Raw genomic sequence first — 17,104 nt, 5'->3', positions numbered from 1 at the left:
CCCGTTTCGAATAGAACATGCTGAGCCAAATCTTTTTCATGTAAAACCTGCTTTATTTAAATCGGAAAAATTGTATCGTTTTATGAAACTGTGTGCTATGGCTCGAATCCGTAGTCAATCCTATTTACCATGGGAGCAATTGACAATTGGATCCAATTTAGCCCATTATTTTCATTTTGTATCCGTAAATATAATATTGGCTAAATTATAAAAGTTACTCATAAAATTTACTTTTAGTTTAAAAAATATTCATATTCTTTCGTAAGTTGTCAAACTATTTATGATATGATATTTCATAAATTTTTAAAACTACCATTGAGGTAGAAATTTATTAGAATAGTAAACGAACATTAATCTTGAGGTAACTTGGAACGATGTATAGTGACTACATCGATTGCATAGATTAAGTCTAAAAGCGAAATTTTGCCACATCGAAGTTTGGTCCAATGTTCCAATGAATAAAGATATCAATTACTATCATGCTATCGTTCTCCTTCACGAAATTCTGCCACATCGACGGAAAAGATTGGTAGTGTCGTGGGTTCAATTAGAGTTTCTACGGTCATGCTCAACAAGGAAAGGTTCCGTGGAGTAAGTGGTGATCGGAGAAGATGTGTTGGCCATTGTCGGAGGAGTTTAGAGGACAAACAGAAGCGAAATGAAAAAAACGGAGAGGGAAAAGAAATCGAAACTAGAGGGAAATCGAGTTCTCGTGGGTCGATTTGAATCCGAACTGGAAAAGTCCTCGGTATATTGAGCTACCATAGCCCAAATCCATTCACATCTCTCATGCGTGTTTAAACTAGGACGTAAACGACCTAACCCACTAATATTGGTTACAAACGCTAAATATTTGAGAAAGAGAGCCGTTCGACTTTCTTTATATATAATATAATATAATATAATTTGTTTGGGTCCTTTCACTTTCCAAATAATTATGATTATTATTATTTATGAACCTTTTTCAGCTTTTACCTCAGGGGTTTGTTTGAGCCTCTTCGGCCTCTTTCAATTATTTTTTTCTTCACTACTTTTCTCCTCATAATTATTTAACATTCTCTCTTTCTATACCAATATGAATGGATTGATTCGGTTTTTATCGAGGTCGATGGGTCAATTTGATCAAGTCTCGAGTTCGGTCTGACATGTTCTTCGACTCGTCGATAGAACCACGTAAACCCCAAAACAATACATTGTTAGGTTCGAGAAGTCATCATTGCAATAGTCTTTGCTAGTTTGCCACCAGAAATCCTGTCACGAGTTATTGTTCTAAAATTTCGTTGAAATTAATTTTGAAGCATTTGTATTTTTAAGGTCCTGATCGAAGTTTAGAAAATGTAACCCTAAGTTCTCCCGAACCTAATTGAATGAAGAAAGATAAACCTTGTAACGTCCATTTTTAGAATTTATTAGGATGAAAAGAAAAGGANTTATTTTCATTTTGTATCCGTAAATATAATATTGGCTAAATTATAAAAGTTACTCATAAAATTTACTTTTAGTTTAAAAAATATTCATATTCTTTCGTAAGTTGTCAAACTATTTATGATATGATATTTCATAAATTTTTAAAACTACCATTGAGGTAGAAATTTATTAGAATAGTAAACGAACATTAATCTTGAGGTAACTTGGAACGATGTATAGTGACTACATCGATTGCATAGATTAAGTCTAAAAGCGAAATTTTGCCACATCGAAGTTTGGTCCAATGTTCCAATGAATAAAGATATCAATTACTATCATGCTATCGTTCTCCTTCACGAAATTCTGCCACATCGACGGAAAAGATTGGTAGTGTCGTGGGTTCAATTAGAGTTTCTACGGTCATGCTCAACAAGGAAAGGTTCCGTGGAGTAAGTGGTGATCGGAGAAGATGTGTTGGCCATTGTCGGAGGAGTTTAGAGGACAAACAGAAGCGAAATGAAAAAAACGGAGAGGGAAAAGAAATCGAAACTAGAGGGAAATCGAGTTCTCGTGGGTCGATTTGAATCCGAACTGGAAAAGTCCTCGGTATATTGAGCTACCATAGCCCAAATCCATTCACATCTCTCATGCGTGTTTAAACTAGGACGTAAACGACCTAACCCACTAATATTGGTTACAAACGCTAAATATTTGAGAAAGAGAGCCGTTCGACTTTCTTTATATATAATATAATATAATATAATTTGTTTGGGTCCTTTCACTTTCCAAATAATTATGATTATTATTATTTATGAACCTTTTTCAGCTTTTACCTCAGGGGTTTGTTTGAGCCTCTTCGGCCTCTTTCAATTATTTTTTTCTTCACTACTTTTCTCCTCATAATTATTTAACATTCTCTCTTTCTATACCAATATGAATGGATTGATTCGGTTTTTATCGAGGTCGATGGGTCAATTTGATCAAGTCTCGAGTTCGGTCTGACATGTTCTTCGACTCGTCGATAGAACCACGTAAACCCCAAAACAATACATTGTTAGGTTCGAGAAGTCATCATTGCAATAGTCTTTGCTAGTTTGCCACCAGAAATCCTGTCACGAGTTATTGTTCTAAAATTTCGTTGAAATTAATTTTGAAGCATTTGTATTTTTAAGGTCCTGATCGAAGTTTAGAAAATGTAACCCTAAGTTCTCCCGAACCTAATTGAATGAAGAAAGATAAACCTTGTAACGTCCATTTTTAGAATTTATTAGGATGAAAAGAAAAGGAAAAAAAGGCAACCAAGTCAAACCAACTTTGAAGCTGCTAATAATTACTCAAATTGTCTCATTTATGATCCAATAAGTTTGAGTTGGAAAGTTGGGTCACACTCTTTTTCAAAAGATGATTCAAATACAACCACACCAAAAGAAAATTTTAATTCAACCCGAATAAAATAAAGTAACTCGTGGATTAAATTATAATAAGATATGAATATATAATCCAAAAAAACATTTGTAACGATCTATTTTATTTTATCAGAGTCGCTGCTACATGTTGATAGTAATCTAGAAGCTATTGTTGTGGACGAACTTCATGAGATGCAACTTAGAGTCCGAACCGCCGGTAAAATCCAATACGTAAGCACACAATTGTACCTTAAGTTCTTTCAGTTCTGTTGGTGTTATGTGGTACGAGGCCTTAGAGATAGGGCTAGTACCTAGTTAAAGCTCTATACAACAGTCTACCACTCGGGAAGGGTGTACTTTTGGTAAATCCTCCGGAAATACATCAAGAAACCCATTCACCATTGGCACCGTAGACTTAAACTTTTCTTCCTTTTTCGTATTTACGGTGTCCTTGAACTTAAAACTGGTTCTTGAGGGTGGTGAAAAAAATACTTCTTTTACATGGTCCCAACCAATCTATCTTAGTATTACGTCAAAAATAGTCATATTAACAACTATTAGAGTTATGTCGAGAGTTTGTCGTGATACTAATACTTGACCACCTTTCACTCTATCTCTAGAGATCAAGTCTACCTCGGATACAGTACCAACTGAAATTTTGTTTGACTAGTAAATGTAGCAGATATAAAGGAATGCATAAATTATGAATCAAACGAAGTTAGAACAAGATGCCCCAAAACCGACAAAGTACCTGTCACTATTACGTTAGAGTTTATGACGTCTCTATAAGGTGGAGGTGTATGCTCTTGCTTGGGAGTGGGTATGCATAGGCCTCCCTCTACTGCCTAGGCATCTTAGCTGATTAATCGGGTTCTTGGCAATATGACTGATATGAACCAAGAGACATCATTCATATAATATACTTCAATGAAGATGTGAAGAAAATGTTGTCAAAATTATCAAAAGAGGTTGCAATTCATGTCACATTGAAGAGGAATGAAGTTTGATGGTTATAAATTTTGGGTGGGTTGCAANCAACAAGTTTCCACACAATTTCAATATGAGTTAGTGGGTAATGATTTTTTTCTAAGTTTCTAGAACCCTACACCTATTACTTAGCTACACGCCCTTAGGGTTTCTATTACTGACGTACGGTTCGACGATCTGAAAAGCTCAATTAACTCAACCCAATTCAACTCGGGTTATGAACTTATTTAGGTTAGATTGAGTTCAAATAAATGAAAAAAATTTGCGTTCCGTTTATGATTCCCAAAAATTAGATGGGTTGAAAAGAACGCACCGAAATTTATTATTAATTTTAAAACATATATTTTTACTTCCAGTATAATTTGTATATACACGTATTTATTTTATTTTTATTTAATTTCATAATTAATTTAAATAATTTTAACTATTTGGAAAATTCGTAACATTTTATTTTTATTAAAAATAAAAATTTAAATAAATGTCAACAGCAACAAGAACGAACGGACCCAGAAAATTTATGATTGGGTTGGATTAGGATGAGTTCATTATTTAATAAACATTGTTTGGGTCGAAAAATTTACGGGTCTAAAAAATGTTCCAACAGGAACCAACCCAACACACGAACACTCGGTCTTGGGAGTTTTCTCTTGCTTCATTAAAGGTCATAAAGGAAAAAGTAGGAAAAATACATTGGTTTCAATTATATAATGTTGTAATACACAAAACCCTTCATTATTTTTTCATCTAAACTTAATTATGTTAGTAGACATCACATGTTCTTTTCCATCACATGTAAAAATCAAAACGTACTTAAAAAAAATAGTAAGAAGTTGAATTCAACCCTCTTGTTATTTTAAATAGCTATCATTTCTTGGATTCGAACAAATTGTTACGAAACAATACTTAGTTGTGTATACCGTGTAATTAACGATAGTCTAGTTCGAGATTCTTGAATACCGACATGCGATCTTAAGTTATGAGATCTCACATCAGTTGGCGAGTAGAACGAAACATTCTTTATAAGGGTGTGAAAATCTCTACCTAGTAAACACGTTTTAAAAAAAACGTGAGTCTGATGAACAATATCTACTAGCGGTGGGCTTGGATTGTTACAAATGATATCAGAGTCAAACACCAAACGGTGTACCAGCTAGGACATTGGGCTCCCAAAAGCGGTGGATTGTGAGATCCCACATCAGTGCTAGCCGTGAGCTTGGGCTGTTATAAATAGTATCGAGCCTATGAGGACACTGGATCCCCAAGGGGGTGGATAGTGAGAACCCACATCAATTGGAGAGGAGAACAAAACTTTCCTTATAAGGGTGTGGAAACCTCTCCCTAATAGACGCGTTTTAAGAAATCACCAAGCTGACAATAATATGTCAACATGCCAAAGTGAACAATATCTACTAGTTGTGTACTTTGTAACCTCAAAAAAATGAAACTTAATGACATTTTGGTCGGACTTTTTGGTCAAATTGAGGTATTATTACATGTGGATTCTACTTTTTCATATAAAGTTCGTAGAATGTTGTTTCAAACAGCTTGTCCCAACTCCCAAAATACGTATTTTTTAAAATATAATAACAAAACCCTCTACTTTCCCTTCATTTAATATCTCATTGCATAATGTCACACCCTTTTTTTCTTTCTTTTTGAGTTTAATATTCAATCAGATAGCTTTTTCAGCGACCAAGAAGACCTTTTCTCTCTAATTTCTTTGATTGTGGATTAGGAGAGAGGGAAGAGAGAACCATGGGGAGAGCTCCTTGTTGTGACAAAGCCAATGTCAAGAAAGGCCCATGGTCGGCTGAAGAAGACACCAAGCTCAAGTCTTACATTGAGCAACATGGAACTGGTGGGAACTGGATTGCTTTGCCTCAAAAAATTGGTAAAAATTCAATCTTTTTCATCTTCTTCTTCTTGTTTTGATCCAATTTCTTCTGGGGTTTCTGTTTTTTGGAGTTAAAGTTTAGCCGTTTAACCGAAATTAGGCCTAAAGAGATGTGGAAAAAGTTGTCGATTGAGATGGCTGAATTATCTCCGTCCGAACATCAAGCATGGAGGTTTCTCCGAAGAAGAAGATAAAATCATTTGTAGTCTCTATCTTAGTATTGGAAGCAGGTAATTTTTTTTCTTCAATCAAATCCCGAATCTCGAATCGTTTCATTTTAATTAGGGTTTGAGTTTCGAGAAAAAAAAAAAAATCAATTCTAAGGGTTTGGTATGGAATAGGTGGTCTATAATTGCAGCACAGTTACCAGGAAGAACGGATAACGACATAAAGAACTACTGGAACACGAGGTTGAAGAAGAAGCTATTCGGGAAGCAAAGGAAAGAGCATCAACAACAACAACAACAACAAGCAACTCGTCGAGGAAACGCCCTAAGGCATCACGGGACGATGAACAGAAGCAATAGCGCCATTCCTTATTGGCCTCAGCAGCAGCAGCTCCCAGTGGCACCAAGCTACTATAACAACATGCCATCATCTGACCATATCAACCCAATTGAGAATTTGAGCAAATTTGGAGCTCAATTTATGGAACAAAGTGTGTACAACAACAACAATGTAAATGGATATGGAAATGGGTATTATTTTCCATTGCTTCAAGGGCAAAGCAGCAGCCAAATGGTGGATCTTGAGAATTATGACATGGGGTTTGATGATCCAAGAAGGGTTTTGTGTGGATTTGAGTTTGTGTATGGAGATCATCATAATCAGCTAATGGGTACTAGTAATAGCCATGGCTATGAAATGGGGCCTCTGATTTCTTCTTGCCCTTCAAATTACGAAGCAATGCTCCAAGATTTGTCAACCATGACTCAAGAATATGATACTCACTTGAAGATAATGGATAGCAATGCAGTTTGATCCATGGTGGGCGCAATGTAAAGTAATAAAAATGGACTCTTTTTGGCCGTAGTGATTTGGAGGGTGACAATAAGAACATAACTAAGATTATTATGTTTATTGTTTTGTTTTTTTTTTGTTTTTTTGTTTTTTTTTGTTGATTTTGAACTGATTATTATATATAAGGATCTTTGTGTGTTAATTGGGTGCTGTGATGTGTAATTGCTTAAGGGTTACAGCTAGATATTTTAGAACTTCATTGGGATTAGCAATTTGACCTCAAGCTTTTCCCTACATGAAATCTCTCGAAATTAGGGTATGACCTAATTTTGTTTCTTTGGACTTTAGAGAACATAAAGGCACCAACTTTTTCATTTTTTGTGTATATGTTGAAACTTGCTCATATTTGGTCTTCCATTTTGACAAATGGGTAAGTGTAAGAAAGCTGGATTTGGGGTTAGATTAATGATTTCATAGCTAGGGTTTTGTCCGTGATTAATTTGACGTTAGCCCTGGTGCACTGCGTTTTCAAAAGCTTCATGTAAGTAGTAGTCGAAATGTTGAAGAGTAGACAACCCGCTCTTGAACTTTAGACTATGTGTGTTGTGTGCTCGATCTAGCAATTTTGGACAACTGTTTTGCACTAAACTCAAGAAGAAAGAAGAGAAAGAACTTGGAGTTTGGGCATACATAACAAGTTGTTTTGTCATCTAGCTCGAGCTGTTCAAAAAGAAAAAGAGGCGAGAATGCTGGCTTGAGTAACGCAAACATTGGTGAGAATCCAATGACCCAAATACCTAAGGGTTTCTCTGCAAGGTTTGTCCTCAAAGAGTGAGTCAGAACCTAAGATTAGGTCAAAAGACGTAGTTGCGGGAGAACATGTGAATATTACTGAACTACCCTTGTTGTAATTTGCTCATATTGTGATTCTTGAGTCCTACGTTGGCTAATTAAGAGAAAGATCATCGATATATAAGTAAGGGACATCATCTTATGCTGAAAGTGCACCATATCATACGAACGTAGAGTTCCCTAGTTTAAGGGTTATGAAACTAAATAATTGTGGATCGAACAATTGAACTAACCAACTCCCATGATGCCAATAAGAGCAAGAACAATAATAGGCAATGAAGCCAAAAAAGGGATGATATCCATGGCAATGGAAGGTTAAAGGTAAGGGTTAGTTGTTTGTGGTTGGTGAAAGTGTTGCAGGTGAAGCCGCCTAATGTTTATGAGTGCACATGTGGTGCGAGACTGAGTTTAAGACATATCTCTTTGGAAGGTCAAAGGAACTAAGCTAATGTGTGCTTATATTTGTCTGACTAAAAAGTACCATAATTCATTCCACAGTTGTCTGTCTGTCTGTCTGCTTTTTTTAACAAATAATGTTGTTTTGTTTCCTACCCTTGACTCCCCACACACTGCTTCATGTTCAATCATCATCATTTCTTCCCATTGGTTCCTTTCATACCACTTTCAAAAACCCTAATTAGCTTTTGTGTGTATCGTTTCGACAAATTCTTTCAACACGATTTTGATATTGTAATATTTTGTAATAGTTTAAGTCCACCGCTACCCACCGTTAGGAGTTATTGTCCTCTTTGGACTTTCCCTTCTAGACTTCCCCTCGAGGTTTTGATTTTGATCTTGTAATATTTTGTAACACAGTTGAAACCCACTACTAGGAGACGTCGTTAGGAGTTATTGTCTTCTTTGGACTTTCCCTTTTGGACGTTCAAGCTCACCGCTAGGAGATATTGTTCTCTTTGGACTTTCCCTTCCGGACTTCCGTCAAGGTTTTGATTTTGATCTTGTAACATTTTGTAACAGTTCAAGTTCACTATTGAGAGATATTGTGCTCTTTGGACTTTCCCTTTCGGACTTCCCCTCGAAGTTTTGATTTTGATCTTGTAATATTTTGTAACAGTTCAAGCCCACCGTTAGGAGATATTGTTCTCTTTGGACTTTCCTTCCGGACTTCCCCTCAAAGTTTTTGAGTGGTGGGGAGAGGTTTCCATACCCCTTATAAGGAATGCTTCATTCTCCTCTCCAACCGATGTGAGATCTCACAGCCCAAGCTCACCACTAACAGATATTATCATTTTTGGGGTTTTCCCCTCAAAGTTCTGAAACGCATCTACTAGGTAGAGGTTTCTACACGACTTATAAGGAATACTTTGTTCTCATCTCCAACCGATGTGGGATCTCACATATTTTTAGAAAAACAATATAGAAAACAAAATTTTCTAGATCATTTTCAAAGCTACAGTCTTAGATCATTTAAAAGTTGTTTTGCTTTAGAAAATGTGATGTCCCACGTTGGTTGGGGGAGGAAAACAAAACACCCTTTATAAGGGTATGAAAACCTTCCCCTAGCAGACACGTTTTAAAGCCTTGAGGGAAAACTCGAAAAGAAAAGCCTAGAGAGGACAACATTTGTTAGCGGTGGGTCTGGGTCGTTACATAACGAGTGTTTTTATAAACGGAAGTTTTTAGGGTTTCAAAGAATTTTCTACCACAATTGTGACATAGAATTATAGGGATAAATGAATAATGTTGAAAAGCCTAAGCTATGGGTTTTATTTTTGGTTTTAGAATATACAATTATTCACCCATTATCTCTTTTAGGGTTGGTCACAATCCCATTAGAGAGAGTTGGTAAGATTCCAAGATTCTCAACATTAAGTTTTGATTTCATAATAATTTTATACATCAATTCTCACGATTTTGTAACCGAAGTAACTTTATAATATAAAAAAATGTGTTATATTCACTCCCGAGTCTCAAAATCTTTACAAATTACTTTTAAGTTCATAACTTGCACTATCCTACATGCTTCGTTCAATTTTTTACGGAGCTGAAATCCATAGTAAATAATCTAATACATGCAATTTTTACGTGAATTTGCTTCCTTTATAAACTTAAAATAATTTATCGCCTAATTTTTTACTTTCACATATTTTATCCTATTAATAATAAAAATAATATAGAGATGTTTTGAAACTTAATCAAAATTACTATACATAATTTAAGCTAAGTTGCAGTAAAAATCCACGTAAGCTCCAAATTCCGAAAATCATATATATTTAAATACATAAAACAATTCAATATATATCTATCTATATATACATATATATACATACTATATCTATATCTATATATATAATATATAGATATATATATATATAGATAAGATATATGTATATTAAATGGATTCCGTGATTGGGGCAATATTGTAGCGCAGGATATGCCAAAACCAACGGCTAAACAACGACTTCCTTCGTCACTTCTGTTTTTTAAAATGAAAATAATAAAATAATAATAAATTTTACAAAATAGTATTCTATTTTTAAAATAACTTTAAATTTTATTGACGTTTCAAAAATATCAACTTTAAAAAATTCTGCCATGTTTAAAAAATATTTATGAAATTTTAAAAGTAACATTAACACCTTCTACCTTTATTAAAAAGAAAGTTTAAAAAAATTCTTATATAGACGGAGGACTGTCTATAAATATCTCATCAATTACGATTTTAATGTTATTTTTTAAAGTTCATGGGTATTTTTGAAACAGTACTAGCATAAGAGTGTTTTTTTTTTTTTTTTTTTTTTTTTTTTTTTTTTTTTTTTTTTTTTTTTTTTTTTTTTTTTTTTTATATATATAATTTTTTTTAGATATAGTGCAAAATAAATTCAATAAAAAAATAAAATGTATATATATATTATATATAGATTCCTTTAGATTAATTAACAAATCTCATATAGTACTCATGTAACAGCTCAAGCCCAAGTTCATCGCTAGGATATTATCTGTTTTGGCCCGTTATGTATTGTCGTTAGCCTCATGGTTTTAAAACGTGTCTGTAGGGAGAAGTTTTCACACCTTTATAAGTAATGTTTTGTTTCTCTCTCCAAGGACCTCACAACTCATAACATGAACTATTAGAGATTAACGACTCCCATGTTGCACTCATAACATGTATCACTTGATATTAACAACTCCCAGGTAGGAGTCATAGTATGTACTACTAGAGATTAATTAACAACTTCCATATAGTACTCATGGTGTATACTATTAGACATTAACGAACTCCCTTGTATATATCGATGTGAACTATTGTTCTTATTCGAATAAGTTCACGACTAAGGGATAGAGATTCTCTAATGGTTCCCACACCCAATAACATAATTTTATTGTCTCATCTCATATCATTAATCGTAGTTCAAGGACATAGTAATTTGCAATGACAAATTGTAACGGTCCAAGTACACCACTAATAGATATTGCTAGTTTTGGCCTGCTATGTATCGTTGTTGGCCTCACAGTTTTAAAACACGTATGGTAAGGAGAGGTTTCATACCCTTATAAGAAATGTTTCGTTTCCCTCTCTAATCAATTTGAGATCTCTCCTTAGAGGCTCAACATCCTCTGGCTTGTGATCTCACAATCTAATCAATTTGGGATCTCTCCTTAGAGGCTCAACATCCTCTGGCTTGTGATCTCACAATCTACCCCTTAGAAGCATCTCTCCTTAGAGGCTCAACATCCTTTGGCTTGTGATCTCACAATCTACCCCTTAGAAGCTCAACATCCTCTGGCTTGTGATCTCACAATCTACCCCTTAGAAGCTCAACATCCTCTGGCACACCGCCTGGTGTCTGATTTTAATATTATTTGTAACAGTTCAAGTCCACCACTAACAGATGTAGTTCGTTTTGGTCTGTTACGTATCGTCGACAGCCTCACGATTTTAAAACGCACCTGTTACGGAGAGGTTTCCATACCCTTATAAGGAATGTTTCATTTCTCTCTCCAACCGATTTAGGATCTCACAATCCACCCCCTTGGAGACCCAACATCCTCGTTGGCACACGACCTGGTGTCTGGTTTTGATACCATTTGTAACAACTCAAGTCCACCGCTAACAGATATGATTCGGTTTGGCCTATTACGTATCGCCTTCAGCCTCACGGTTTTAAAGCACATCTATTAGAGAGAAGTTTCCACGCCATTTATAAGGAATGTTTCGTTTCCCTCTCCAACCGATTTGAGATCTTACAATCCACCCCCTTGGAGACCCAACATCCTCGGCTAGCATACAACTTAGTATCTAGCTCTGATAACATTTGTAACAGCTCAAACCCACCGCTAACACAAATAATCTCCACTTTGGCCCATATCACCATCAGTCTCACAATTTTAAACAATAAATATATAGTTTTCTAGAACGAGTTCTTAAGGAAAGAAAATGAGATATGATTGGATGGAGATTTTGAAGGAAGGCATAAAAGTGATACAAACCCAGAAAATTGGTGTAAAACAATGAAAACAGGTTCAAATGGGATGAAAGTCCTTGAATTAAAATGGGGTTTGGAAGAAAATTTGTACATTTAACGGTAACAACGAATTTATTTATTGGTGAGTGTTGGTACACCCAAATCACCCATATCATCTAAATGGAAAGGAGGATTCCACAAACCATGTACTTCCAATGGCTTCCCTGAATTGCAACAAAACAAACCATGGCCACAAACAAAACAAAACAAAACAAACAAAAAAAAACACATCACTTAACTTATCTTAACATGGTTTCTTCACGAAGGAATGACTGTCAGAAGTTGTTAGACAGTAACCTGGTTTTGCACTTTCAGTGTCGATAATGCTGTTTTCGTTGTTGTGATTACTCGAACATCCCGACGTACTCGTGTCTCGTTTAGCCAACAGTGTGAACTGGCAATACGCCGTGCGCAACTTTTTATACATCTCTTCCAGCCTACCACATTGTTCATCTTTCCTGTCCATTTCAATAAGCACCTGAAAAAACAATAGCATGGTTGGTTGAACACTTGTAAGAATAAAAAAAAACGTGTTCCGTTTTCGAGTTCGGCTACCTCTGCAGCTGTGTTTTTGAATATTGGACCGAATCGCTGCCTGCAATACTCGTGAAATAGGAGCGTGCCGATGATTAATGGGATTGTGAAACCTGATGCAACTGGAGATTCTTTTAGACCAAACACTCCCAGAGCAATTATTTGAGCTACTACCATAGCAAAGATGGTTGTGTTGTGAGCTATAGGCCAAAATTGTCCTCCGCTTTCGTATTTCGATACGTACACGTTGAGAATCTGAGATAAATAATGTTTCAGAACAGCCATTTGTAAGGTAGCAGCCATTTTCAGTAAGAAACAGAACATGTAAGTCGGTGTTTCGAGACAGAACTGACCTGGTTTTTGTAAACGAGGTAGGCAAGAAAAAAGTAAAACAGCAAGAAGGGAGTGATCAAAGGAGCCAAGATGCAACACGTGAAGCCGAGGAAACCGAACAGGAGAATTCGAGGAACTTCCGTGTGATATGGGAACGAAAGAGTTTCGAAAAGTGGTTCGCTCTTGATTCTAAGAATCCATCTTCTGATCAAATTGCAAGTAAGAGGAAAAAGTTGCATAACTTCACAAGACAAACTTGCCCAACCAGATGATAGAACATAAGTCAAGAAGAAACTAGCCTGCCATAAAAAAGTATGCACAATGTAACACAATCAATCAAACAAACAAACGAACAAAGAGAGCGTTTTTATTTCACCTGTGCCGGTACCGCTTTGCCAAATGTAGCAGGTATATCCTTTACACTAAAAAAGACATTCAACGTACGAAGAATCGACCCCGTAAATACGTTAACGAAAAAGACGTTCCATATTGTGAAGTACAAGACTTTAAGGCATGCACTCCGTTTCCGCCCACTGCGAGAAATAGATCCCTCCAGGGCTGAAAACGACATCATTGTCGGTGGAACCAGATACATAAATAGAATCAATATGACGCTCGGTAAGTATCCGGTCACCAGTTCGCTCATATATTTCCTACATAACGACATGATCGAGTAAATTCCTTGTATTCATGTTTGTATGATCTCTACTTGCAATATTTGCACTTACTTTTTCAAGAGGCCTTTAAGGAATGGGAATGCTTGCTGTAATTGTTCCAGCTGCGTCATGCTTTGTACGAGCGTTACAGGAAGCAAAAACACGAGCATGAATGCGGTAGCAGCAACCAGTGTTCCTATCTTTCGAATCCAAAGTTGCCGATATGGTATAGAAAGGTTTGACCAATAAACATCATGAGGCGCTGGAGCTAAGTCTGTCGCCCACGACATAGGATTTGCTGACTGAAGAGCGGTCGCAGCCATAAGCGCAGCATACCGAGTCTTGAAGAATACAAAAGCAGCTGAACATTCCTGATTTAGAAAACGAAACGTGACTAGATATTACGTAGATTCGTTTTAGAACGGTTTTTTTATGTAAACATAACTAATCTCTGACCTTTTCTCCAGCCAACATGTCCATATCACCATATAGGTTCTTATCTGTCACACTATCATTTACACTTGGAAGAATCGCAAAAGAATTTGTTGGTCCTGCACAAAAACATCCTCCTTTGAACTTCTGACAGTGCATCTCGACCGAATTTTCCTTCATCATGTTGTACATTTTCTCTGCATCACTCTGAAAATTAACTCTGTCATGAACTTCCAAAACTGAACAAAGAAAAGCATTGAAAAGACGAATTTAAAGTTTTTTTTAGAGAAATCGTTCACGGTTCTTAGTTCTTGATAGTACTTAGTTCTTGATAGTACAAACCATGTTTCAACTGTGTTTATCCTCAAATTCTAGTGTTTCAACATCCCAACCGTCAATAAATGATGTCATAACATGGTCCTTGTAACATCCCAACCCCACTACTAGTAGATATTGTTCGTTTTAACCTGTTACGCATCGTTGTCAACCTCACGGTTTTAAAACGTGTCTACTAGGGAGAGGTTTCCACACCCTATAAGGAATGTTTTTGTGGTGTCCCACATTGGTTGGGGAGGAGAACAAAACACCCTTTATAAGGGTTTGGAAACCTTCCCCTAGCAGACGCGTTTTAAACCCTTGAGGGGAAGCCTGAAAGGGAAAACCCAAAGAGGACAATATCTGCTAGCGGTAGATCTGGGCCGTTACAGTTTTGTTCCCTTCTCCAACCAATGTAGGATCTCACAATCCACCTCCCTTGGGGGCCAGCGTCCTCGCTGGCACACCGCTCAGTGTCTGGCTCCAATACCATTTGTAACAGCCCAAACCCACCACTATTAGATATTGTCCTTTTTGACCCATTACGTATCGCCGTCAACCTCACGGTTTTAAAATGCATCTACTAGTGAGAGCTTTTCACACCCTTATAAAGAATGTTTCGTTCCCCTCTCCAACCAATGTGGGATCTCACAATCCTAAACTCGCTTCATGACATTTCTAATGTGCTTCAGCATATGATCCATCAGCCAATGTACGTTTTTAGTTCTCGGTTTTATAAAATATGAAGCCGATCATCCTACCGGAAGTGAATTAGATGCACAGTGACGACATATTCATCTTTCTCATTCCTAATTCCAAACAAAATCTCGAGCATATAACATATGTTAATTGGTCTATATACATATAGTAAAGAGGGAAATGAACTTAAAATCAATGATGAATATGCAGAATGAGTTGAAAAATATTTTGTAGATACGTACCAACAGTTTCTGAACGGTACCCGACCGATATATCATTTGGTGCGACAAGTAACCGGATTCATGGTAATTGGTGAAGAACTTCCGAACAGTTTCACTATAAGATTCATCTGGAGACCACGGAATCGACCGGACTAAAACCGTAAAATAAGTAGGATTCATTTGAGCACCAGTGATGTAGATAAGTCTCATTCTACTTATGCTTAAGTACTCCTGCAAATAATTAGTGCAATTAAGGGCAATGTTCAATAGGAAAATCCAAAAACATGGTACATAAAACATCCTGAGGAACTTACAAAGTAAAGGAGCACACAAGCCGAACAACATATGACGTATAAAGCGATACAATGGGCACAAAGCCTGATTAAGGGGAGACAAAATCAAGAGTCGAGTTAAGAACATAAGAACAAGTTAAATGCATAAGGTAAGGAGTGTCGAGATCGCATACCACTTAGAATTTTCCTTGACGTTCTCAATGGAAAAAACGTCAAGCGACTCGGAAGGTATCAGCTTGTGAGTCGTTTCTTGACCATAATAATTTACTGGAAGCACTAGAAACAGGCAAGTGATGGCAGCAATTGAAAAAACCCGAATGCTGTACAGCAAAACAATTAGCATCTGCAGTAAGCAAAATCAGGAAACTGAAATTTGTTTCAACATACAGGACTTTGAAGTTGATTTACAAGCACATTGCAGAACACAATGAGCTTACAACCAAATGTTATAAGAGTTGCAACCAACCTGAATATTATTATCCTGAGAAAAACCACAGAATCTAAGCCATCGAGAGCCAAAATTTCTTCCTCAGTTGTTTCCCAAGCTTTCACTATCCAACTAGGGGAAGGAACAAATCTATCAAAGCAAAAGGTTTCACAGTGTTTCAACTTTCTCGACGCAATCTTTCGACCGAAATACACCGTTATGTTGCTCGGTTGCTTTCGTAATATTGAATACAGAGAGAAAAGCATCACACAGATGCCAATATTGATACCAACTGAAGTTAGAAGCGCAGAAAATTCCATTTCACTTTACTTTCTCACAGTCCCAAATGAAATTATAAACACAAAGAATCACCCAAAACTAGGCTTCACTCAGATTGGCTTTCGATACCTTTTGTGCTCTCTTCCTGCCCACAAGAACACCCAAAATTTCCATTCCACATAAACAAACAAGCATAATCCAACCCTTATACGAAGAAACAGAGATAAATTACGAACAAAACGAACAGGGGAAAGGGAAAAGTACCTGAAAAACCCGGTGAAGAACACAGCAGAAACCCTAGGAATCGATATTGATTATGAATCGAGGATCGAATTGGGAAAACTTAGAAGTGAAAGAAAAGGGATATGAACAAATAATCACAAAACTTATACGTTATGAACAGCTTTGCTTGAACTCCAAAGATAAAAATCCAAAAAACCCTTTTCAAAAAAGAATACCCAGATCGAATCAAACCCTAAAGTCTCACCCGTTTCTTCCAAACCAACTCAAAACAGATTAAGAAATGAAAAACAGAACAGTTTGGAAGTGGGTAAGCAATTGGAATACGCTGTCCAAACGGAATGTTAGTCGACATTCGAAGGAATGCCACGTTGAATGGTTATCACACAATCGAGAAAGATCGAGCGGGGCCAACGGAAAATCCACGTGGCGGGCAATGATTGAATGTTATTTACTCCGATTACAGAACCGTCCTAACTGTTGGTTGTCGGCTTCCCACGCTCTTTTATACTGCAATTGTAATCCATCCATAATTTTATAATTAGGTTTTGAACACGTGGCGTCTTTTTATTGGTTGAAGCCTAATGGATCCGGAGATGTGAGATACACTCCATTGCAATTAATTAATGTTAGTTTGGCTCGACATGAACATGTGATTTAAATCATTGTTGCGTGTTACATT

The 17,104-nt window shown here is 36.4% G+C and overlaps 2 protein-coding genes across 3 annotated transcripts; one reads left to right on the top strand and one right to left on the bottom strand.

Annotated features, from left to right (window-relative positions):
* The first annotated feature begins 5,547 nt into the window (after window positions 1-5,547).
* LOC111799216 (transcription factor RAX3-like) lies at window positions 5,548-6,728 on the top strand. The gene is made up of 3 exons (XM_023682668.1): window positions 5,548-5,691; window positions 5,795-5,924; window positions 6,036-6,728. Exons 1-3 carry the CDS (start codon window positions 5,556-5,558, stop codon window positions 6,673-6,675), a joined length of 906 nt encoding a protein of 301 aa, XP_023538436.1. The 5' UTR covers window positions 5,548-5,555; the 3' UTR covers window positions 6,676-6,728.
* A 5,259-nt stretch (window positions 6,729-11,987) lies between these two features.
* On the bottom strand, window positions 11,988-16,840 carry LOC111798807 (CSC1-like protein RXW8). 2 transcript variants are annotated; one of them, XM_023682141.1, is made up of 12 exons: window positions 16,447-16,840; window positions 15,943-16,327; window positions 15,650-15,796; window positions 15,498-15,561; window positions 15,205-15,414; window positions 13,973-14,155; window positions 13,589-13,887; window positions 13,237-13,513; window positions 12,881-13,159; window positions 12,549-12,782; window positions 12,291-12,471; window positions 11,988-12,157 (listed from the first exon to the last, which is right to left on the bottom strand). In XM_023682141.1, exons 2-12 carry the CDS (start codon window positions 16,221-16,223, stop codon window positions 12,066-12,068), a joined length of 2,247 nt encoding a protein of 748 aa, XP_023537909.1. In that variant the 5' UTR covers window positions 16,224-16,327; window positions 16,447-16,840; the 3' UTR covers window positions 11,988-12,065. The 2 variants fall into 2 exon arrangements, with proteins under 2 accessions (XP_023537909.1, XP_023537910.1); XM_023682142.1 differs by lacking the exon at window positions 16,447-16,840 and having other exon boundaries at window positions 15,650-15,819; window positions 15,943-16,056.
* Between the last annotated feature and the right edge of the window lie 264 nt (window positions 16,841-17,104).

The sequence above is a fragment of the Cucurbita pepo genome, chromosome LG07 (genome assembly GCF_002806865.2).
Source record: "Cucurbita pepo subsp. pepo cultivar mu-cu-16 chromosome LG07, ASM280686v2, whole genome shotgun sequence".
Lineage (NCBI taxonomy): Eukaryota > Viridiplantae > Streptophyta > Magnoliopsida > Cucurbitales > Cucurbitaceae > Cucurbita > Cucurbita pepo.
Note: the sequence above shows the minus strand (reverse complement) of the source record. Positions and strands in the feature narration are given on the sequence as shown.

Excerpts from the sequence above, each read along its gene's own strand:
- LOC111799216 (XM_023682668.1), top strand. The coding sequence starts at position 5,556 with ATGGGGAGAGCTCCTTGTTGTGACAAAGCCAATGTCAAGAAAGGCCCA. Across the intron at positions 5,692-5,794 it reads TGCTTTGCCTCAAAAAATTG|GCCTAAAGAGATGTGGAAAA; the intron begins GTAAAAATTCAA and ends AACCGAAATTAG. Across the intron at positions 5,925-6,035 it reads TATCTTAGTATTGGAAGCAG|GTGGTCTATAATTGCAGCAC; the intron begins GTAATTTTTTTT and ends GGTATGGAATAG.
- LOC111798807 (XM_023682141.1), bottom strand. The coding sequence starts at position 16,223 with ATGGAATTTTCTGCGCTTCTAACTTCAGTTGGTATCAATATTGGCATC. Across the intron at positions 13,888-13,972 it reads ACATGTTGGCTGGAGAAAAG|GAATGTTCAGCTGCTTTTGT; the intron begins GTCAGAGATTAG and ends TTTCTAAATCAG. Across the intron at positions 12,472-12,548 it reads TCAAAAACACAGCTGCAGAG|GTGCTTATTGAAATGGACAG; the intron begins GTAGCCGAACTC and ends TTGTTTTTTCAG.